Consider the following 24,371-nt stretch of genomic DNA (forward strand, 5'->3'; position numbering starts at 1 on the left):
GGAAGTGACGACACGCCACTGCCTTTCCCGTCACGTGGGAACGCCGGGCGCGTCACGTGCGGCGCGAGCCGTCCCGCCGGCAGCGGCCGCGCCCCGCTCGGCACGTGGTGTGCGCGCGACCCCCCACGGAGACGTGGGAAGAGGAAGGAGGAGGAAAAAAAGAAGGAAGGAGAGGAGGAGGAGGAATAGGAAGGGAGGGGGACACAGCACTGCGCAGCAGGCCCGGCCCCCGCCGCCGCCGCCGCCGCCCCACCATGATCAAAGCCATCCTCATCTTCAACAACCACGGCAAGCCGCGGCTCTCCAAGTTCTACCAGCGCTATGTACGGGCAGGGCAGGGCAGGGCCGGGCCGGGCGGGGCGGGGCGGGCAGGGATCGCACACCGGGACACCTGGGCCGGCCCGGCCCTGCTGGCTGCGCTGGGCCCGGGGCAGCGCCAGGGGGAAGTGGAGGTGCTGAGACCGGGTGAACGAGGCTTCGAGGAAAGCTGTTCCCCTAGCCTGTGGTGTTCCCACTGGGAATTGCCCTTCAGTAGCTCTAAAGATGAAGGGAGGGAGTTTAGTCCGGCAGCAGACCTGGCTCTGAGCTGCTGTTCTGAACGCGGCTGTGTTTTCAGCCTCATGTGCTGTAGGACTGTGCTGTTGCAGAGGGCTCAGAACCTGAGATGAGTTTATTGGGACTCACAGGTTCAGGAGGCAGAACCTTTTCCTTTGGAAACTCTCAGTGTAACTATACTGTAATAATACAGTTGACACGAAAATGTGATAAAATAGAAAATAATATTCTTCTGCGTGGGAGAAAGTAAGTAGCAGAGCAGCTCTGAAAATGCAGCACAAATCACTTGATCTGAATAAAAAGAAAGTGCAGCCTCAGGGAACTGAGAAACAATGTGGAAACTGTTGATTTAGTTCAAGGAAAAGAGATTTGGTTCAAGGATAAGAGATTTTAAGGTAGTGTTTTGAGCATTCTGCAAATAGGCTAAAATCTGCGTGGTCTGACCTTGATCATTGAAACGCAAGAGAACAACTGGTGCTTCTGAGAGTTATATAAGCAAATTATTATTTTTCAGTAGTGCAATTACTTGGATTTGTGGTCACTTTCTTGCAATTCTGGCTATTGCAGAAGTCACAGTTTTTTGGAACAGATGGATCTTACTTCTGCACCTCAGAGCAGAAATTATGACTGACTCACTTCAGTTTACACAGGCTTTGAATTGAAGGAGAGGAACTGATACAGGTCATTCCTATTAATGACTGAATTTGATCCCTTCTTCTTAGCCAATACTGGGAAATTTTAATAGAGCTTTGTGAACTTATTTTCTTTTTTCTGAGTTGCCAAGTAGATGTCTTTAGTTTTCCATTTCTAATTTAAAAATTAGAATGGAATATTCTCACCTGCACATAAAGATAAGCATTCTCTTGTGTCCCTGCTCTGTTCTTGATAACTTCAATTGCAGAGCTACAGTAACTTAATAAGTTTCTTTTTTTCCCCTTTTCTTTCTTCTTCCTCCCCTCCCCCAATGTGCAGCTAACAATTAAATTCACAGATGAAAGACTTTGGAAAGGTAAACTTGTATTAATATGTAAATTATTTCCATTCTCATTTTCATTCGAATGCAATTGCCTCTTTCTGTCTTTTGTTACTGTTGTGTACTCAGAAGACCAGGAAGGGAGAAGAAGCAGGGGAAGAGAGGAATAAATGGCCAGAGGATACTAGATTTTTCTTGTAAAACCATTCTGCTCTATTATTTTCATAAGTGGGCTTTGAACAAATTCTAAATGCTTAGAGTGGGGTAACGTGTCTGTATAAACAGAATGCTTTGAAATTTTGAAAATGTGAATAGCAAATGAAATTAAGAAATTATGAGATTAAATGATTTCCCTAAAGCTTTGTGGTGCACAGAAACAGGTACAATTGTCTTGTTTATGTTTTTGTGTGTGATTTCAATAAGACAGATTTATTTATGGCTCTTTTAAACTTGTTCATTCTTTAGTGTTAATTGAACCAGTATTGGAGGCAAATCTCAACTTTTTTACAACAAGTGGAAGTGTCTCCTGCTTTCTAGACAGATTTATTTGGTCAGATCTGTGAAAGAAGTATTTGTTTACTTCATGATACCAAAACTTATAAAATATGTGTAACTCTTTTACCTGATATATAAGAGAATGGAAACTGCATGATATTAAGTTAATAATATTTTGCAGTTAGGTAGCAAAATAATAATTTATGGCAGTTAAGTAGGAAGATACATGTACCGTCATTTTATCTTTCAAAATATAGACATGTGGCTGTAATTTCAAAGTTAAAAATAACTTTCTGAAGAGTCAGAACAACTCCGACTCAGAAGTGATGTTTCTGATTTGTTGACAGTTAAGTTCATGTCTTAGGAGAACCTATTTTTCATGATGCCCTTGTATTTTAAGCTACTTCGGAAAGAGTTTTGTATTGTGGAATTTTTCACTTCCCCATGCCCTTCAAGCTTTGGAAACTTTGTTTTCCTCTCTGTTTATGGGCGAAAGTAGTTTCAAAGCATGTCTGTAGCTGCTTAGACTGAGATACAAAAAATTCAGAATACTTGAGAAGGCTTCCATTTTACTTGAAGAAACTACTTTTTGATGAATTTTTTAAGGAAGTTTCTTAAAAACAATCACTTTTCCACAGTTGTTTCTCAGTAATACATTCTTCTGCAAGTTGTAACTATGGCTTTTGGTGTTGAAATGACAAAAGCAATATGCAACTTGTTAACTGGCAGATTTGAACCTTCAGGGGTAGATAGCTTGAAGCTGCTGATACACTTTGTGTTCTGTTTATTAGCCACGTGTGCTGTGCCTTGTCAATCCTTTTTAGCAAAGTATGTTTTTTTTCTTAGAGTGAAGATACACAGCAACAAATTATCAGAGAAACTTTCCATTTAGTATCGAAACGTGATGAAAATGTCTGTAATTTTCTAGAAGGAGGACTGTAAGTATAAAGTTTGAAATAAATACCCAATACTTACTGGCTTTCAAGTATTATTACTGCTGATTGTAATATAACTTTTTACAGCTGTAATGTAAATGCCATGTCACATTTTTTAATACACAAAGACTGATGCACCAGCTGTACATCTTCTTTAGTAACTGAAGCATAGGTATATGTATCCAAATGTGTTAGGCAATAAAAATACTCTTTTTCTAGTGCTGTATCTAGTGCCATGATTGTTTCAGACACAAAGATGGGGAAGGAACAAATAGATGATGTTTCCCTATAATCAAGCTAGAGATTTCTGGTCTCATTTTAAGAGGCATTGGCCTTTGCCATACCCACTGAGAAAATGAAAATATTTTGGATCTGGCGATTTGGCTTGAACTCGTAAAATTTGAGTGGACAGCCTCTGATAGTAGGGTTCCTTAGCCTTTTTATCAGTGTTTGGGCTTGCTATATAAACCAGGAAGAAAAAAATAGGTTTTCTGTGTGTTAACTAGTACAACTTCAACCAAGACTTTTAATTAATATAGGAAAAGCAAGCTAGGAGGAAAGCCAGACTTATGTGTTCTGTTTCTAGAAGACAGACACTAAATATTCCTTCTTGAATCATCTAGGTGGTTTTTTGAAAGTGGTCTTGCTTTAGTCGAAGTGAAGAAATTCTGAAATGAAGATGTGTTTTATTTTGAGTTATTTATTAATCATCAAGAGTAAATAGTTTAAAAGCCACCTTCTAGGAAAAGGGGTCACAATTGGTGGAGAAAGCTTATGGTCTCCAGTGTGTGACAGACATTATCATAGTCTGTTAAATATTCTGGTTATGGAAATTTATGGTTACAAAAAGTTAGTCAGCTGATGCCTAGATTTTCTGTGTGTGGAGTCAGTTGGATGCTTAGCTGTAGCATGTCAGCTATGATGTCTTTTTTTCTTGATCAAGATGATTCTAGTTTGAAATTGTTCTTTCCTAACTATTCAGTCATTGATATGGTGACTCTATCATTAGGTTCTTGGAGATGATTTCAAGTTGGAAACATGCTGGCTTGAATTCTGTAAGTGAAAGAAGCCATTTGGAGCTTTTTAAAAAAATCATAGCTGCTCAACAAAAATAAACTGAGACAGAACACAGATCTGGCTTTCCTCCTACTGCTCAATGCTAGGGTTACAATTTCAGTATATTTTTTCAGGGTTTTTTTTTTTTCTATGGGGACAGGGATCACTTTATAGTTTGCAGTTTACCCAGAGGCTGCAACAGTTTGTATGTAGAACTGTGTGTACTGAAGTATATGAAAGAATTGGGTAAATAAGTCATAAAAGAGGAAACTTTAATTGCCATTTCTTTCCACTTCTCTATTTATTTGTAATATTTTTGTCTGATAAGTAAACATAGTTTCTGCTCTTCAGGAATGAAGGGTTTCCCTTCCCTTTATTGCCCCCACTCCCACTCCCTGCCAAGCATTAATATGCATAAGCAAAATGATCTGTAAGATTTATTGCTCTTTTTATTTTATTTTTATTTATTTATTTATATTCTTTCCCTATGATAGAGACAGAAAGTAAAGGGATGAGTTATGGTACCAGTGATTCATTTCTGGTACAGAATTAAGGAGTAATTATGATGTTCATGGCCATGTAGGTTCAGCCTAAAAAAATGTTTTCATTTCTATATGACCAGGCCTCATACAGCTCAAAACAAATGTCAGTGAACTGATGTAGATCTCCTATTTAAGTGCCTTTTTTGGGAAGGCTGTAGCAGAAGAGTGGAAGAACATACCTCTTTAAGACCTCTTCTTGTTCAGTGACTTGACAGTTAGTGAGTCCATAAAAACATAATTGTTTCTGTGGCTGTAACATTGCATCATAAAATATTGGTTATAGTACAGTCTTATTTCTTATGAAACATTTTATAGCACAAGTGTTACATGTTCTTGGTTATTAAGTCGATCATAAACCCAGTTTAAGGCTTTTTCTGTAATCCAAATGCCAATCTCCATTATAGTTTTCTTTTTCTGTTGATGCTACTCTGAGAAGGGTAGGGAAAGATTCATAGGCATACACTCTGTTAATCTGTAAAGCAGATTAATCATTGGACAGTGCCTGCTAGTGTGGAATGGAAGTCCATTTAATACCTGTTTATGATCTGCATTAATTGATTTTAATAAAAAGGTTCTTATATTTATGTTATCCATATGGGTAACAATAACTGTGTTTGTGTGGTAAATGTAACTGTTGTTTGGAATTATATCACAAAATAAAAGTAGTTGTGATGTAGTTGGACTTGGGAATGGTCCAGGCTTTAACAATAGGACTTCTGTTAACTGAAATAACTGTGAGGATTTGCCCAGCTTATCCTGAGATGCTAACTCAGCTTTCCTTTTTTCTTTCCTGTTTAGATTAATAGGTGGATCTGATAACAAACTAATTTATCGACACTATGCCACCTTGTACTTTGTCTTCTGTGTGGATTCTTCAGAAAGTGAGCTGGGTATTTTAGACCTCATACAAGTAAGGTTTTTTGCTGCTTTGTGGTTTTGGGGTTTTTTTTCTTAGCTTTGAAGTACCTTAGAACTTAAATATTTAGCCATGCCTTTTTTTGTAATATTTGGAAGTGAAGGTCACTTTCACACTTAAACCATACCTGAAGTGCTGAGTATTACTTTTAGATTATTTGCAGATTTCTGGGCATTGAAAAAGGTGTTTTCCAGGTTGATGAGAAAGTAAGAAAACTTTGGAACCTGCTGAACACAATCAGGAGCTATTTATTACCTTAGCTTTTCAAGGCCTTGTTTTGGCTGCATCTGATGGTGCAGATCAAACATTTGCTAGACAAGTGTAGACTATGAGAACCTTGATACATAAAGCCCCATATGTATATGTGTTTGTATATACACAGTCAGAGACACACACACGCACAGATAGATAGATAAATATTCAGTACAAATGTATAATGGATAAACACATCCAAAATGTCTTTGGATGAAACTTTCCTTGTGGCTTATGAGGTTTTCGCAGATACACCTTGGAAAGGGAGTGCAAATGATCCCCTAGGTGTGTGTTCTGCACTGGGGGCTTGAAGTGGGTAGTGGGGGTTGATCAGGAAAAGAAGGCTCATACAGGTTCTTTCTGTATCTCACTAAGAAAGGCTCAATGATACAGATGGCTTAATAATTGCTTAATAAAACAGAATAAGATGAATGTAGATAGTAAATCTTACACCCCTTCAGATGCTGGGGATTCTGTGCTCAGGTAGCACACAGCGGAGCCCAGGTGGATTTTCCAGTTGTGTGCTTTGCCGAGCAGATCCTGTGCATGGAGAGAAGCTCTTCCTTTTTTGGACCTTTGAGCAATTATATAATTTCCTCCCAGGAAAACAACTCTTCCTAAAGGATTTTCTCAGGACAACTTCTTGCTGCACTTTGAGGTACAGGCAAGGCCACTGAAGTGTCACGATCACTGGTACCAAGTGGGAGCTGCCTGCAGGCTCCTCTGTCACAGTGAACTGGCTGAGTTTATTCCTTAGCCAAGGAATTTGTGTAGCACAGGACAGACCTGTGCCTATTTATGTTGTGTTATGTGTGTCACTAACTCTTAAATATGCAACAGTTTCTTGGTCAGGATCAATACATGCCATTCTTTGATCCGCTAGAGTTTATCATTCTGAAGGACATTATATATTATAGATTACATTAATAAAATACAGGCCCAGTAGAGCAGACATGGCTGTTCAACATCACTAACTCCTCAAATACAATGTCTTCTGCAAAGCTCTCATATATGATTTAAACTGCTAAATATGTCTGTATCAGTAAGAAAAATTGTGTCTGGTAATACGAACACTCTCAGGTCAAGAGAGCTCTGACTAAACCAGCAATTTTTCAGCTTAAAACTTGCATGTAAACAATTTCAGTGATGATCGTTAGTGTACTCAGATGTGGCAAAAAATAGTTTCACAGCATGAAGTGATGTATGTCATTACACAAATGGGTCTCAGTTATTTATGTGTATGGTTCACTTACTGTTAAACCTTTCAAGAGAATAGATTTATTACATTAGTAAAATCTGTGATATTCTGGGACATGGGCATGTGTCTATTGATAACTTTACTGTTAGCCTCAAAGGCTAACACAGTTCCCTCTGCAGACCTTTCTTGGAGCTGAATAGCTTCTCACAGTCACCTATTAGTGTTCAGAACAGCTTTCCAGTGTTGTTCTTTTGGACAATAGATCCAGAAGGGTGCCTGTGGGGGTAGGGGGGAAGGAAACCTTTTCTGTACCGTCTTTGATCATTCTGCAATGTCTGAACAGTGCGAAGTTGCCAAGTAAGGTACTCAGTGGCAGTACCTGTTCCCAGCAGTTTGTCATACAGAGTTGAACAGTGTCTTCTTTCTTGGAAGTGCAAAAATATCTATGAACATTGAAAAGAGGCATGTTCATATATACACAGAGTAACCTAAATTGTACTTTTAGGTGTTGAAACATATTGCTTGTGCTTACTGCTACCTATAGTTGCATGGCCCTCAAACTGTCTGAATAAGGGAGAATTTAAACTTTTCTCTAAACTGTATTACTTATTGTGCCAAAAATATTTTGATAGATTTTAATCTTGTAGTCTTTGTATTTCACATTTTTTCCATAAATGCCCCAGTGTTTAATTACATGCCAGTATAATTGCCTACAGGATGAAATAAGAAAAATACTATTTCTATTTGTATAAATACTTTGTTTTTCTAATCTGCATGATTTTGTTTATAAATCATACAGTTTCACTGCAGTACCTGTAGCTGTTCAGTGTTCCTAAATCATGGTAATTCAACCATTCAATTATAGGGTAAAGTATACAGAGATTAGTTAAACGTTTTCAATTTTCAGTCTGGCTCACAAGAAGTATCTGTTTAATCCTCTTAGCAATAGCCATCAGAATTAAATGTATCTTACACTGGAAAAGTGCCCTCAGAAAGTTTATTATTACATCTCAACCCCATGTGCAATGCAGACTGGCAGTATATACACATACACATCCACTCAAGCAAATAAGCTTTGTTTGTTTTTTGTCGGGACATCTTTGTTTATTGTAGTTCAGAGACAACACAGGTAACACATCTGGACTTTTTTATGAATCATACATATAATGAATTGTTTAAATAAGTAGATATGTAGAGGACCAGTTTGTGATGGAAAATAAGCTGGTGATATGAACCTAGAAATCAGTATAGCACTTAAGAGTTTTATGTCTTGTAAACAGAATAAATCCATAGTAGATTAGGCTACATATGACAGTCTGCAGCTCTTTTCATCATGAAGTAATTTTCGTATAATTTCAATATTCAATAAAGTTGTAATACTTAAGATACTTCTGTGAAGGCCAGTTGTATCACCATTAGGTCAGAGCTGTTTCACAGGTTAGTTGTCTTGACTTGGGCTTAATGAATATGCTGTATGCCTTACAAATCATAGACTGCCTCAGATTTGATACTGTGTTCAACTTGTATATCTGTGTTTGAACACATAAGGCAAATTCATATTGTTATTTTTTGTCCATTTACTTTGTTTTTTTTTAATATAAACAGAATTTTCTTTTTATTGTTTTTTGCTTCATTGGTTTGGGAGATAGGTCAGCATCTCTGCTATGCTTGTTTTGCAGTCTTTTGGAGTCAGTGTAAATTATGTCATGAGTTGTAGCTATTTCAGACTCTTTTGTGTTAGCCTGTGAAGTATAAGGTTTTAGTGCATGGAAATAAAATACATAGGAAAATATAACTAGCTGTAGACTGCCATGAGGAAAAACTGAGGGACATTTACTATTACATTTTTACATTACATTTACCTAACTATCTTATGGACCCAAAAACTTATGTCAGCTCTAAGAATTTCTGAGTGTCTTGGCCAGTTGCTGTACTTTGAAGACATGAGGCTGTGAAGACAAACAGCAGTGTCTGTGAGATCAGTCTTCCGTGAAAATTTCTGTAGAATCTTGCATAATAATGTTGTTCAGTAAGATGCATGAAGTGCAATTCATATAAGATGTTTTTCTCAGTTCTTAAAGACAAAGCATCCTGCCCAGATATGCTGCTTTTTGTGCTAGTTAAATAAAAGAGGGAGAGGCATATGACTGGGATGAGAACTCATCATGGGCAGATTGGATTAATTCTGTCCTCAAATTTGCCGTTTCTGTTTAGCTAAGGAAGAAGGAGGGGATAATCTTGATATGATTCACCCCTGTTGTTTTTAGTTCATCCTTTGTACTTGCTTTTGATATTTGACATTTTCTATTCCCAGATACATTTAATTGATTGAATTTTCTGATTTTTCTGCTAGCTTTGTTATCTTCCCATTTTATTGTATTTTTTATTCCTTTGTTGTGTTACTTATCATAAAAACAAGCCCTTTATTGTAAAGGTGGTGTTTTATGTTTTGACATATTGCCAAATAGAGAGCACTCCTGGCTTGTATATATCCAATAACGATTTGGTGTTTTGTTGGTGTAGGGTTTTTCTTTTTTTTTTTTTCTCCCCTTTTTTTTCTGTTTACTTACATGGAGATGCACATGAGTTTTTCTTTGAACTGTAAAAGATTATAGTTTCAAAAATGAAGCACAAGGGGGAGCTAGTAATTCATTGTGTGTGCATCCTTATTTTCCTATTTGACTCATTTATTTATGTTACCGTTCCAATAACATTACAAGGTGCATCTGAACTGATGTGTGTGGAAGGTACGTGTGTCCCAGAACAATTGATATGTTTTCTCTTTTGATTATTGATCTACAAGTCTACAGCATCTGAAGTGATTACTAAAGTACTGAAATTCTATCACTGCTTGCCATAGCATGCGATTCATTTGACTCAACTAAAATTATGAGGAAAGTGGCTCTAATTTTATTTACCGTCTTGATAATTGAAGACATCTTAAAATAGGCCAAGGATGTTAGTGTAAAAAAATCTGTTTCACCTTACAGACTAACACTTTAAAAGACCAGTTATTCATAACAGATGTAAACGTTGTCACTACTGGCATTACTCTGAACTCTCCATTTTGAATGGAAGATTGAGAGAGTTTCCAAAGTTTCCATGGGAAATTCTTAGCCAGTGAAAAATCTCTCTGAAGAATACTCAGTGCCAGCTGATTTCCTCGCTTAGATTAAAAAGCGTTTGTTGTGCATTGCTGGTCATGCATTGCAAGCAGAGATCTGAGAGTTCGTTCAGTATGAGATGGTGTTGCTATGTAATAGGTAAAGGTTTAAAAGTAGCCATTGTAACTATGAATCAAGTGTTGTTATAGAAGCCCTAGTTACTGGAAGAAGGTCAGAAAAATAAAACTTTTGTGATGTTGATGCGTGAGCATGCATGCTGCTACTAAATACAGGTATCTGTGGGGAGCTTTTTTTAGGACTTCTGAGTTGTTTTTGTTTTTAATATGTTCCTTTGTTTTCCAAGGAGCTAGACAGATGTTGAAGTCAGAGTATGTGAATTCATGTGCAAACTTGGGGATATATATGAGGAATATTTTCTTTCAAAAATAGTGTCAAGCTGGTAGGTCTTGTAACTAAAACCACTGGAGGAAGCATTTAATTTACACTCTGTTTCCATACTTCTCCTTGCAGCTAATATCAAACAGCACTGTCCTTGTAATTGCAGTCTCCTAAGGTACAAGGAAAGTAAGAGAACATCTTTGCTCATTTGTCTTGCTGCACATGGTTGTCAAATATGTAGTTGTTCTGCTTAACATATAAGTTTTTCTGTTTCCTCACATCCCTTCTTTATCGAAGATTGTTATTACCACAACAAATTAACAAATTCTTTAAGAAAAAATCTGCTTTGCTTAGCTTCAGTATAATTTAACAGAAGCATACTCATTTACTTAGTTAACTTGTCAGCAAACCTTATTGTCTTGAGTCTGCTTCTGAATATGCTCCATGTTCCTAGTTTTAAATTACAGATTTGTATTTTGATATTAAGTAATAGTCCTTTTTCTAAATGCATGTACTTTGACTTTAAAATGGACATCAATAATAGTAGTAATAGTAACAGCAGGGTGTGATCCTCTTCTCTTTTACAGTATAAGCAGGATCTGAGAATTAGGGATTCAGATGTAAAAGTAATCTTTATGGATATGCCAGGTAGACAGCTGGGAATAGCTTATGTCAAGTAAACCCATTTCACTGGGTCTGTAGACATAAATACATATCTGTAGAAACAGACCTTTATCCACAAAGAATGGTGTTGAATGGAGTTACATCCTACTGGCATCTGGTCACAAGTAGTGTTCCCCAGGGCTCAGTGATCTGGACGAGGGGATCGAGTGCTCGCTCAGCCAGTTTGCAGGTGACCCTGAGTTGGTTGGGAATGTTGATCTGCTGGAGGGTAGGAAGGCTCTGCAGAGGGGTCTGGACTGGCTGGATTGATGGGCCAAGATCAAGTGCTGGATCCTACCTTTGGACCACAACATTCCCCTGCAGCACCACAGACTGGGGGAAGAGTGGCTAGAAAGCTGCCTGGCAGAAAAGGACCAGGGAGTGCTGGCCAACAGCAGCTGACCATGAATCAACAGTGTGCCCAGGTAGCCAAGAAGGCCAAAGGCTGGCTTGGGTCAGCAATAGTGTGCCCAGAGATCGTCCCCCTGTACTTGGCACTGGTGAGCCCACACCTTGGAATCTTGTGTTCAGTTTTGGCCTCTCACTACAAGGTGAGCATTGAGGTGCTGGAGCAAGTCCACAGAAAGGCAATGGAGATGACAAAGGGTCTGGACTTCAAGTCTTACGAGGAGTTGCTGAGGGAGCTGGGTGAGTTTAGCATGGAAAAGAAAGAGGATTGGGGAGATCTTATTACTCTAGAACTCTAGAACTACATGAAACAGAGAGGTCTGTTTCTTTTCCCAAGGAAGAAGTGATAGGACAAGAGGAAACAGCCTCAAATAGTGCCAGGGGAGGTTTAGGTTGGGTATTAGGAAAAATTTCTTCCCTGAAGGGGTGGTCAGGCATGGAAATGGGCTGCTCAGGGAAGTGATGGAGTCACCATTACTGGAAGTGTTCAAAAAACATTTAGAGGTGGTGCTTAGGGACATGGTTTAGAACTGTATTTGGCAGTGCTGGATTAACTGTTTGACTAATTTATCTTAGGGATTGTTTCCAACCTAAATGAATTTGTGATCTATGTCAGAACATGGCTTCTCACTCCTATTTCTCTGGGCCTAGGCAGTTTGAAATCTGGTTCATCTCAGATACTAAGATGGGATTAATATATCATGTTGAATAAAGAATCAAAATTAGGTGTTTATCCTCCATATTGCTGCTTTAGGGTTTGGGTTTAGAATTGAAAAAAACCCCTGCATACAGTGACGGCTTAATAAATAATATTAAATGCTTATTGTGAGAAAATGGTTCTGAAACATATAAAACTGAGATTAAAATCTCCAACAAGTTGCAACTTATCTATTTGTCATTAATAAATGGTCAGTAAATTCTTACAGAAATTCTTTTTAACTTTGAAGGCCCTAAGCCCTCGAACTCAAACTTAGAGAGGGTTAATGCATCTGTGTCTGTAGGAGTTATCCCATGCATAAAGGGAGCTGTGCTTATACCTGTCTAAGACTGGAGTCTTTGTCAGCACTCACCACAAGCACATGGTGATTGGCATTCCAGAGCTTAAGAAATGCATGTACAATCATCATTTCATTATCTGGTCTAATTGGATACTGTGGTGCTCTTGGTGTCAGAACAGGCAAACATGAGTACCAGAGAACCTGTTAGTGTACAGCAAGGTAGTGTACAGTCCATATCTGGCAGGGAACATCAGTGGCTGGAGTTCAGCAGCTGCTCTGATTTTTCTGCTTTGTCCTCTTATATTATAGATTCAGGGAGGGGTTATAAACTGCTAGACTTTTCTAAATTTGTGCCTGACAGGATCAGCAGATGTGACATTAAGACAGCTGCCTTTTTCCTTGGTCCACCCTGAATTCAATGAGTCTGAGTCAAGTGAAAGCTGCTGTACTGCTGGAAGCAGTAATGTTGACAAACTTGCATGATGCTGACAGTTTGCATTGCACATGGCTGTGTAGCAAAAGTTAGCAGTAGTCTGGTTAACTGGGAGATGCCTGCAAGGTAGTAATTGCTAAAAATAGTAACAGTAATAGAAAAGCTGATTTTTTTATTTTTTTTTTTGCTTAATAGTTGGGTTCTAATGAAAAGGGTGCTTTGAATCTTAGCTGAGAAAATTGTAGAATAGGTGATGTTACTGTTTTTTCAAGATGTAACTTTTTTAAAACTGGATGAGTTTTAGCAAAGTATTAACATAAACTGGCTTGTGTGTACAGTTGTGACCTCTACATAGATAACATCCTGTTGACATAATAATGTTAACCACATAATTTCTTTAGATGCTTTTAATGCCTTAAAATCTGACCTTTGTTTAATTTCTGTACTTGCTTTTCTCAAACCTCATACTTAATGAAATTATTGAATTTTTGTTAAAGCTTGACCTCTGGCTTTTTTTTTTTCTTTGCAGGTATTTGTGGAAACACTAGACAAATGTTTTGAAAATGTCTGTGAACTGGATTTAATTTTCCATGTAGACAAGGTACTGTGATGACCTCCTGTAATATTTTTGTCAAGTAAAACGTTTGGTTCAGGTGATATTTGGTATGAAACTGCAGTGATTATACTTTCCTGAGATCTCAATGAAGCTGGTGAAGGGTCTAGAGAGTAAGTTTTATGAGGAACAGCTGCGGAGGGTGGAGTTTAGCCTGGAGAAAAGGAGGCTTGGGGGGACCTCATTGCTGTTTACTACTACCTGAAAGGAGCTTGTAGCAAGGTGGGGCTCAGCCTCTTCTCCCAGGCAGCAAGTGACAGGACAAGAGGAAATGGCTTCAAGCTGTTGCAGGAGAGGTGTAGGCTGGACATGAGGAAGAATTTCTTCACTGAAAGGGTAGTCAAGCATTGGAATGGGCTGCCTGGGGAAGTGGTGCAATCACCATGCCTGGAGGTGTTCATGAAACGACTGGATGTGGTACTTCATGCTGTGGTTTATTTGACATGGTAGTGGTCTATCAAAGGTTGGACTCAATGGTCTTGGAGATCTTTTCCAACCTTAACTATTCTGTGATTTATTTATCAGTGAAATCTAGACCATTTCTGTTAAAATATTATTTTTATTGTTTGAAAGCTGCAGTGGAACCAGTGGAACATGTCTTTCTGAGGAACAATAAAATAATGTGGGAGATTTGCATAATAATATTGCACATTAAGTTGTAAAATCCAAGACATCTGAATATTCTTAGAGTAGGATTAGTTTCAAGAAATAATGTATTCTATTTTGTTTATGGTTAGGTATTTCATAATGCAGAACTGAAGTTATTACAGGTTTTCCAGTTAAGGTTGTCGCTTGCCTTTCATATACTATGATTATGTAGCTTAAATGCTGTGTGGATCTTTCTGTTCCAAATCTCAAACAGACTTTGTCTTTGTTTCTAAATATTTGGAAGATCTTATTTGAATGTTCCCATCTATAAGGAATGTTTTATTTATTAATCTAGTTTTGAGAAATGCTGTTACTATAGTAATCTTTCATTTAAAAGAACTTTGACATCTCTTGGTGTAATATCTAAAATGCTGAGAATGGAATATATAGTATTTATTCTTTCAGTTGCATTTTGTGCCTGCCATTGCTTTCAGTGCATTCACCTTTCCCCATCTGTGAACATCTTTTTGCATCAACAGCAAAAGATGTCAATGAAAATTAAGATAGAAAAAGTAGAATAAAAATTGTACCAAATCAAATGTCTGAAATGGCCATTTCAAACTGACTCTGTTTCAAAATCAGAAACTCCTTTTGGAAGAAACACTTGTACCTTGACCAGGTAGAGAAATGCATGTGACCTTCAGTTACTGTTTGAACTGATACATCGCTAATGGAAAGTCATTAGGATTTCTAGTCTGACTGGAACATGTTGGATATTTCCAAAATGGCAAATTAAAATACAAAACAATTTATTGGTGGCTTATATATGTGAGCCTTGGAGCTTAAAGAACAAAAATACTGTAGTTGTTTTGTGGGGAAGAGTTTAGTCTTTAGCTGAAGGATACTTTGGTTGATATGTACTCCAAACTGTTGCTTTGTAACATGTTTCATTCAGGATTATTTCTTAACACAGTGATCTTTTACATTTTAGAGAAGAAACATAGAGAACTTAGGTGCTTCAAAATATTACATTTCTTGAAGAATATTTTACTTTCTGTTGGGTGTGAGATGGTATTTCCTTCTTGAAATTTTATTTGTCAAATGGAAGAATTTTAACGGTTTCATTTTACTAAAAATTTGATTTACTAAAATCTAAAAATCTGCCTGAGAATCCTATTAAATGTTTAGACTAGAATTTTCAAACTCTGAGAAAAATGCGAGCCCTAAATAATAGTTAGATATTTTAGTCAAAGTAATCCAATTCCACAACAAAGGATCACTGAAACCTTGAGTTAAAAAAATTTTGAGCATCACGTTAACCAGGGCAGTGATTTTTTTACTTGATCATAGATCAACAAAAGAATACTGTACTGAATACAGTGAAAAATAAAGAGAGCTGAACATCTGTTGTAAGGCAAGGCTGCTACCAGCTCTACAATAGCATTAGTTGTGCAGTTGTAACTAATCTGATGTTGTCTCTATGCTTTCTTTTTTTTCCTCTAGTTTAAGTTCATCAATGTTCTTGTAGGTCTGAGAACAAAACAGGAAGATGTATGTGTGAGAATGAAATTATAGTATTAAATTTTCTTTAAACTACTGAAGCAGTCAAGAAGCAAAATGCATTGATTGAGCCTTCTGAGTTACGACACATTAACTTTCTTTCATCAGATATTTGTGCCCTAGTGTTAATGTACTTCAAGTGTGCAAAGGGGGGAAACAGCAAATGCTGCTGCATGTTTGGTCTAGACAGAATCTTACTTGTAATGGAGTAATGTGGGAGCTTTTTGGGGTGAAACCTTTCAAATCTTTGTGTTTTGAGTGGTCTGGTATTGAGAAAGGTGAGGATTGGCTAGCTGATTTGGCTAAGAATTTTTCTGTGTTTTCAGTTCTTGATGGAGCTGTAGAAGGTGGCTTTCTTGCAATTCTCTTGCTAGAGCTGCCTAAACACCAAGGAGTACCTTTCCTGTAAAAAAATGATGTGGCATGTGAAAGAGTTAAACTATGTAGTCTCAACAGCTGTTGCCTCTCTAGTAGTGTTTTATTTGGTATTTCTATAAGAAAACATTTACCTTCATCAGACCTTTATCATTGTACAGGATCCAGTGATGGCTTGTAGTAAACTGGGGTCAAGAGAGATGCTTATGCAAGGAATATTGGTATAGTACTAGAAGTTCATCTGAAGAGTGGAATATAGGTGGGAATGAGATAGTGTTTCTAATGTGCTATAGCAGAGGAGGATTTGGGGTGTTGGGGAGTGTAGTTTGCACATAGAAACAATTTGGATTGTCTTTAAAAATCATCTGTATTACAAGGAAACAAACCAACTTGTCATAGCTGGAGCAAGGCATTTTCCAGAAGGGGAGGAGGACATTTATTTCAGTCCTGTACTGATTCCTACACTGAGTCCAGGAGTGCAATGCATTCTGATGGAAAAGGCATCCATAGAAAGCTATCCTAAGAATATTTTACAACTAAAATAATAGAATACATTCAGTTAGGGATGTAAGGAAATACTTTTATTTTTCCACAAGTTTTTTGGCGTCTATTGAAATATCCCTGGGAGTATCGCAATCTCTTCCAAGAGTTTATTATCTGACCAGAACAGTGAACCCAGTGAATCAAATTGCTTGAAGACAAGAAAATGTGTTTGCTAAATTTTCCTGGAGAGTTTTTCTTGATGCATTCCTGCCCCCTGTTTGCTAGAATATGTGTTTATGGTTTTAGAGAATACGTGGAACACAAATAGGAAGTTCTCTTGATTTTTGTAAAAACACCTCAAAATTTTTATTACAAAAGAGCAATTTCAGATTTTGAAAAGTTGATGTTCTCAACTGTCAGATCTCTTTTGTAATATGAGGTCTATTCCCTGTGCCTTCAGTTTTTCACTTAAACACTGTTTGGAATAGACTGTTGAAGTGTATTTTGCACTTCGTTGTCACTTAATGCTTTTTTAGTTCAGATTTTTTTGTTTAGGAAAATAATTAGTGATTTTTTTCAATAAGAAAAAAAGAAAGTGATGTGTATTTGCTAATTATGTATTTACAATGAAAAAATAAAGAAAAACCAGTTAATATTAAAAATTTTTGTCTTGCTGCTGCTCATATATGAGCAAACTTATGTATTTAAGAGAAGGAAGTCAAAGGATTACAATAGTTACATAACATTATTGGTCATAGCTGTGATATACAGATTAACAAATATAATTAATTATATACTGTTATTTAGAAAACATTCTTCTCCCTTTAAAAGAAAAATGGGGCAATACAAAGAAAATGGTTAAACTTCTTTAAAGCAATCCATGCTTTAAACATTTTTAAATACTATGTATTAGTCTTCAATATTGCATACTAAAAGTGTGAAAAAATATAGGGAAAGTATGATCCAAAGTATGAAAGAGTTTGCATGGAGGAAAAAGTTAAATATTCAAGATATTGGAGTCAGAGAAGCAAGAAGTATGTAGAAGAAAGGTGTTGGAGAGCCAGAACAAGCCTGAAGAAAATGAACAACTGTGTCAGAAATAAAGAGCAGTGGATATCAGATAAAATCTCAGGAAGTTTGAAACAAAGAAAATATTTTTTTGTGGTTGATAACTAAATTATAGAATGTCACTGTTCCATTTTATCATAGATACCAAGAATATTTTAAGTAGATTCAAAGGTAATTAGATATGTTAACCAAAGAAAAAATTCTAACTGAAGTTATAAAATGCAGTACTATACCAAGAAGCAGCAAGCAGTCTGTGTTTCAGAAATCCTTAAGTTGGAGATATTTGGAAGCAGAGAATTTGTATAGGATAAGTACTACTGTTAAGATTTTTTTTAAGTCTCCACTGGTGAATCACTGAAAATAGATAATAAACTAGAATAAAGTTTTTCTAGTATGCATAATCATAGAATCATAGAATGGTTTCAGTTGGAATGGACCTTTAAGATCCAATAGTTCTAACCCCCCTGCCATGGACAGGGACACCTTCCACTAGACCAAGTTGCTCAAATCTGCACACACAAATCTGAATACTTCCAGAGCCAGGGCACTCACAACTTCTTTGGGCAACCTGTCCCAGTGCCTCATCATCTTCACAGTAAAGAATTTTCTCCAGATATCCTATCTGCCTTCTCTTGTCTAAAAGCCATTCCTTCTTGTCCTATTGCTATATATTCTGTGTAAAGTCCCTCTTCAGCTTTTTTGTGGGACTCCTCTAGGTAGTGGAAGTCTTCAGGAAGTTCTCCCTAGAGCCTTCTCTTCTCCAGGCTGAACAACTCTCAGCCTTTCCTCATAGCAGAGGTCTTCCAGCCCTCTAATCATCATTGCGACTCTTCTCGACTTGTTCCAACAGGTCTACATCTTTCTTGTCCTGGGGGCCCCAGAGCTGGATGCAGTATTCAACTGGGGTCTCACAAGAACAGAGCAGAGTGTCAGAATCACTTCCCTTGACATGCTGGCCACACAGCTTTTGACGCAGCCCAGGACGGGGTTGATTTTCTGGGCTGCAAATGCACATTGCTGGCTCTTGTTAAGCTTCTCATCCATCAACACTCCCAAGTCCTTGTCCCCAGGGCTGGTCTTGGTCCATTCTCTGCCCAGACTGTACTTCTGCTCAGGACTGCCGAGACCCAGGTGCAGGATGTTGTACTTGACCTTGTTGAACTTCATGAGGTTCACTCAGACCCACCTCTCAGGCCTGTCCAGGTCCCTCCAGCATCATCCCTTCCCTCCAGCATGTTGATGGCACCACACAGCCTTGTGTCATCAGTGAACTTGCTGAGGGTGCACTCCATCCCACTGCCCATGTCACTGACAAAGATATTTAGCAGCACCAGTCCCAGGGTTCTCTAAGGAAGCCTCTCATCAATGGTCTCCACTTGGACATGGAGCTGCTGCAACTCTCTGAGTGTGAGCTTCCAGTTTTTTCCGTATCCATTGAGTGGTCCAGATGTCAACTCCGTGTCTCTGGTTTAGAGACAAGGATGTTGTGTGGGACAGTGTCAAATGCCTTGCACAAGTCCAGGTAGATGAGGTCAGCCACTCTTTCTTCATCCACAGTCTCTGTGATCCTGTCATAGAAGGCCACCAAATTTGTCAGGCATGATTTGTCATCAGTGAAGCCTGTCACCAATCACCTCGGTATTTTCTGTGAGCCTTAGCATAGTTTCCAGGAGGATCAGCTCCGTGGTTTTGCCAGGCACTGAGGTAAGACTGAGTGGCCTGTTCCCTAGATCTTCCTTACTTCCCTTCTTGAAAATGGAGGTTAAGTTTCTCGTTTTTCAGTTGGTGGCAAGTTCACTGGACTGCCATGACTTCTCAAATATGATGGATAGTGTCTTAGCCAGTTTCCTCAGGATCTGTTGATGTATCTTGTCAGGTCCCATGGACTTCTGCGCCTTCAGTTTCCTTAAATGCTCTTCGATCCAGTGTTCTCCTGCAGTCTGCAGTTCTTCATTCTCCTGGTCCCTGCTTCCACTCTCTGCAACTTGGGTTGTGTGGCTTGACTATTGGCTGGTGAAGACTGAGGCAAAAAAGTCATTTACATCCTGGCTAACTAGGTCTCCTATATCCTTCCTGAGAGTACCCACATTTTCCCTAGTCTGTCTTTTATCACCAGTGTACCTACAGAAGCTTTTTTTGTTAACCTTGGTTTTGTTGGTCAGATTTACTTCTATCAGTCCTTTGGCTTTCCTAACCAAGCATAATTTCATAATTTCAAAGCATAATTAGAAATTTCAGTTTTCATTTTTTAAAGCAACTTGGATGATGGAAAGGCAAATGTTATGGTATATATCTTCTGGAATATGAAAGACTGTGAAATATCAGAAGAACTGCTAGGCAGTAATGTTTCTTTATGACTAAGAAGATTAAGGAGCGTATTTTCTTAATGTTTTGATAGATAAATACTAAGATTTCCTCTGTGAAGGAGTATATTTTAGGAAAAAGAATTATATTCCTGCTGTTGTTTTCATGTAGTATTTGTAAATCTGCATATGCAGTCTCAATTATGAGCAAATTTATTTGTGAGAAGCTGTATTCAGAATTATATTCGTTCTCCTTCTTCACTGCATCCATCATAATAAGGATAGCATCAATAACTGCTGAGGGCTGAATGTTGACAACAGTATGCTGCAGTTTTATATAGTTATGGCATCAGCGCTACAGCTGGCTGGAAACCTGAAGTTTGCCTTCTACCCCTTTTTTGTCTGCAGAGAGTGCTCCCATATCAGTTCCTTCTTAATCTGTAGTTTGCTGGCATGTTGCAGACTTCTTTCAGAGTTTACACTAAGGGGAACTGATGCCTTGGTGAGATGCTTACTTGAACATGTAAATCCAATTCTTTCTCTTGGTTGTCAAGAAGTGGTTGCCTTGATCTGTTGTTGCAGTTGGGCTGCAACCTTACTTTTATTGTCTGTGGTCTATGTGCTCAAGAAGCCTCTTTTTTTTATTATTACAGTTCACATTTTTAATTCTTAGAATCGTGGAATAGTTTACACTGAAAGGGAGCTCTGAATCTAGTTTTTATTGCTTAAGCTTGACTGCTTCTTGAGTTTATGTGTGCCTCCTCATAGAACAAAATTCATCAGATAGGTTACATCATCAGAGTTGTTCTCTGAACCGTCATGCATAACGTGTACTTACTGTAGATACTTTGTGCCAAACTTTGTGACCATCATGAATGGTAGAGATGTGTTGTCTTCTAAATGCCATTAGTGGTTATTGTTAACTTTTTGGTTAATGAAAAAACCAATGCCTTTTTTCGTGTATATATTTTATAATAGTTCCCATATTTGAACATACCCATTTCTTTATTGTCCTCAGCTGGTTTATGTGGTCCTTCAGTTCAAGGTCTAGCTGTCAGTCTTAGTCCGAGATGCTGAAGTCTCCATATTTCTGGTGTAGCTCAGGAATGTCAGTTCTACTTCCAAGACTAATCTTGGTACCCATGGTGGGTGAGCATCATTTCTCTTCTTTTGCAGGTGTAGCCCGAAGTAGTTTTTACGCCTCTACTTGTGAGTAATTAATTTAATCTTGTAGAACCTGCTCCCTAGGAGTATTACTGCTATTGATGCTAATTAGAATTTATGTCCATAATCATTGGATAGAAAACAGGAACTGAAAGAAAGAGGAATGTGAAAGTTTCTTCTGGCGTTGATAAGTGAAATGGTGTAGAAGATGAGTCCGTAACAGAGATATGAGCAAACAAGGTACTGGAGAAAGGAAAATTAAGTTGTGAGCTTTGTTCCCAAATGGTTTAAAATTAATTGCTAACATTAATTAAGTGATTTACAGAATATATGTTTTCCTGCATTGAGGAATCTGAATAACATCTCTCCAGATTGAAGAGATCTACAATCTGGAGAGATGTTATTCTCTCCAGAATAACATCTGGAGGATGTCTTGCATTTTTAAATTCTCTTTTGGTCTCTTTTAGGTCCATAATATATTGGCTGAAATGGTCATGGGTGGAATGGTTTTGGAGACCAACATGAATGAAATTGTCACTCAAATTGATGCTCAAAATAAACTGGAGAAATCTGAGGTAAGAGCGATGCACTGTGTAGTTTGTAAACTGTAAACGTGGTTGTAGTAACTGCATGCTATAAAATGCTATTTGTCCTTCACTAGCAAACTACGTAGTATAAACTGCTTGCTTATAATGTCAGAAATTTACGCAGTATCTGAGGATGTTGTACCTTTCATCATAAGTAATAATTGCTTAGACTCACTGCTGATTAGTTTTTGCTATTTGTATCTAATAGCATTGTGTGCCATTGCTATTGAGATACTTCTGTAGTTGTCTCGCAGAAACCCTTTTATTTCCAACATGTATACTATGCTGGACTACTGACTCTAACAAAATAAAATTAGATAAAGGTCTACAAAGTGTCTACAAAGACTACTGTCTGCGAGTATGTTTTGAGCACCTGAAATAAATGACAACGGTAATACTGCAACACAAAAAAAGTAAATCAGGCCGAAATGGACTAGATAGAATTTAAAGCCCAGTTTTAGACCCTTTAAAGTAAATACGAATTCTGCAATTTTGGCAGTCTGAATCTTTGGTGTTCAGTGAGTGAGAAAATTATATTCTCTATATGCCTGTAATGGTCTGAGTGAGGGAGCTCACGTAAGTTGTGGGAAACCCTTTTCAATTCAAAAATTGTTGAACCTGTGTTTAGGAAAGACACTTAGACTAAGAAAGGATTTTAGAATGACTTTAATTATGACACAGAATATTATTGTTCCTTTAACATCACCAGACATGCCTTATAAGCCAAAATACTGCTAGTACCTCTTAGCTAAGTCTGTGTTTGATTCTTATTGATGAGAGTAATTCCACAGAAGAACACATCATCAGATTTTCAAAGCATAATATTAAAATTTCTCAACAAATCTTTGCTTGAATTGGAGACTGTTTCTAAAGTTGAAGTCAGCTCAGTAGACTGAAATTTTGCAGATGGCATAAATATGAACTAAATGACATTTTAGGAGATGACCCAGAGAACTTCCTTCAGTTTTAACTGAAATGCAGCACAGAAATGAATTCTTCAGCTTTTTTTCTGGTACTGTGCGTACTGTTCTCCTAATTCTGCAGTCTCACACTGTGCCACCTGAAGTTTTTTTCATACAATTAATTGTCTGTTTTGCACAACTTCCAAATTGTATCCAAGAACAGGACAACAATATGCGAAAAACAATATGCATCTGGAAGTACTGCACTGTAGATTTTTGAAGATGTCCAAAATGTTCATTTTAATATTTTTTTCAAATTTGGAGTTATCCTCATAAATTTGTACTATATTTGAATAACTTCTGAATACATTTTTTTTATTTGATGGAAAAGTAGCATAGTGTTCCCAAAAGCTGAACTCACTGAGCAGCTATGTCCTACCATGTATTATGTACATATTGGTTTTACCCAAAAGCTCTTAATTATGTGAATTCTGTTACCAAATCAACTGTAGCCGAGTCTCTGACTGGTCATCTGAAACACATCAGTTCAGTGCAGCCAGCTGCAATACTTTGCTATTTACTATTATTCATCAGTAAGTCATTCTTTTAAAATACTTTTAGTATAAAAATAGGTGGTTCAAGATATAAAAAAACCATCTTCAACTCGGAATGTATATAAAGCAAATAGCAACTTGTTCTTTTACACTCAGCAATGAATTATAGAAGGTAAAGAAGTAGCAGTGATAAATTTAAACACTTGGTGACTGGGATGGAGTAGAACATTTCACAGGCTGCTCACAACAAATACTTTTTTTTTTCTTAGTTCAGTGACTGTTTCTTTTCAAATTTAACAGTTACTGTAATGCTGAGATACATCACAATACCTGGTAACTATTTCTTCAGATCATTAATCATTTGTTTCATATGTATCCACAGAAATTTCCTGATTGCTATTTCTTTTCCTTTTCTCTTTTTGATCAAGATAGTAAATTTTCCGGTATGTCTTTCCTGAACACATATTTTCAAGATACAAGTAAATCCATGTAAATCAAACTCAGTAATAACTTAATAATTTTGAATGCTGGTCACTAAGAAATCAAAACTAGTGGATCTTCTTAGTTTTCTTTAATTTAAAAAAACGGATTATTTTTAAAATTTAGAAATTATTGATGTAGTCTGTAGTTTATAGGAGTGCCTCCTGTGCTACAGAACTGTCGCTTTAGTCTCTTTGGCTTTTAGACCTCCATCATAGTTATTGCATTCATAAAGCAGCTACTTCAAGAGTAATTTGCCTTTTCTTTTATAGCTGAAGTAATGAAACTAATAAAGTTGTAACTGAGTTGCATTTTAAGAAATATTTCAGTTTTTATTGTGCTCACCTGGCTTCCAGTAATATACAGAATTTAGCCATTTGACATTAGGTATTTGTTTAGTTATGCACTAGATTTCTAATTAGGCTTTCAGTTCGAATTTAGTGAAGAAGACTGAATGTATTTAATAAATTCACATATATTTGAGCAAAGTTATCAGCTCAAAGAATTTGTTAATGTTTTCAACAGAGATTAATTATTTAAACCACTATAAGGGAGTCCCTAGCTTTGATTTGTGATTCAGCTCTTATATTGCTTGGATGGGCTACAAAGGAAACTATTTCTGCCCTGAGAAATCTTGTCTTAATTGCATTTCCCTGCCTTTCAGTTTAGTATTTATCTCTGAATGGGTTTCTGGTCAATCCTTCTAGAACCAAAGGATTGTTGTGTAAAGGGAGGGAATTTTTTGGGAGAGGGGTCATTGGGATTTT

At 37.3% G+C, this 24,371-nt stretch overlaps 1 protein-coding gene across 3 annotated transcripts in view; it reads left to right on the top strand.

Annotated features, from left to right (window-relative positions):
- The first annotated feature begins 29 nt into the window (after positions 1-29).
- AP3S1 (adaptor related protein complex 3 subunit sigma 1) overlaps positions 30-24,371 on the top strand; it is a 32,038-nt gene continuing 7,696 nt past the window's right edge. The window contains exons 1-6 of one of the 3 annotated variants that reach the window (XM_064641154.1): positions 31-323; positions 1,528-1,564; positions 2,870-2,961; positions 5,355-5,466; positions 13,457-13,528; positions 21,549-21,656. In XM_064641154.1, coding sequence (XP_064497224.1) covers positions 1,547-1,564; positions 2,870-2,961; positions 5,355-5,466; positions 13,457-13,528; positions 21,549-21,656 — 402 coding nt within the window. In that variant the 5' untranslated portion in view covers positions 31-323; positions 1,528-1,546. Of the gene's footprint in view, positions 324-1,527; positions 1,565-2,869; positions 2,962-5,354; positions 5,467-13,456; positions 13,529-21,548; positions 21,657-24,371 lie in introns of all 3 variants that reach the window. The other 2 variants (XM_064641155.1, XM_064641157.1) reach the window with 2 other exon arrangements.

Source organism: Pseudopipra pipra, chromosome Z (assembly GCF_036250125.1).
Source record: "Pseudopipra pipra isolate bDixPip1 chromosome Z, bDixPip1.hap1, whole genome shotgun sequence".
In the NCBI taxonomy this organism is placed as follows: domain Eukaryota; kingdom Metazoa; phylum Chordata; class Aves; order Passeriformes; family Pipridae; genus Pseudopipra; species Pseudopipra pipra.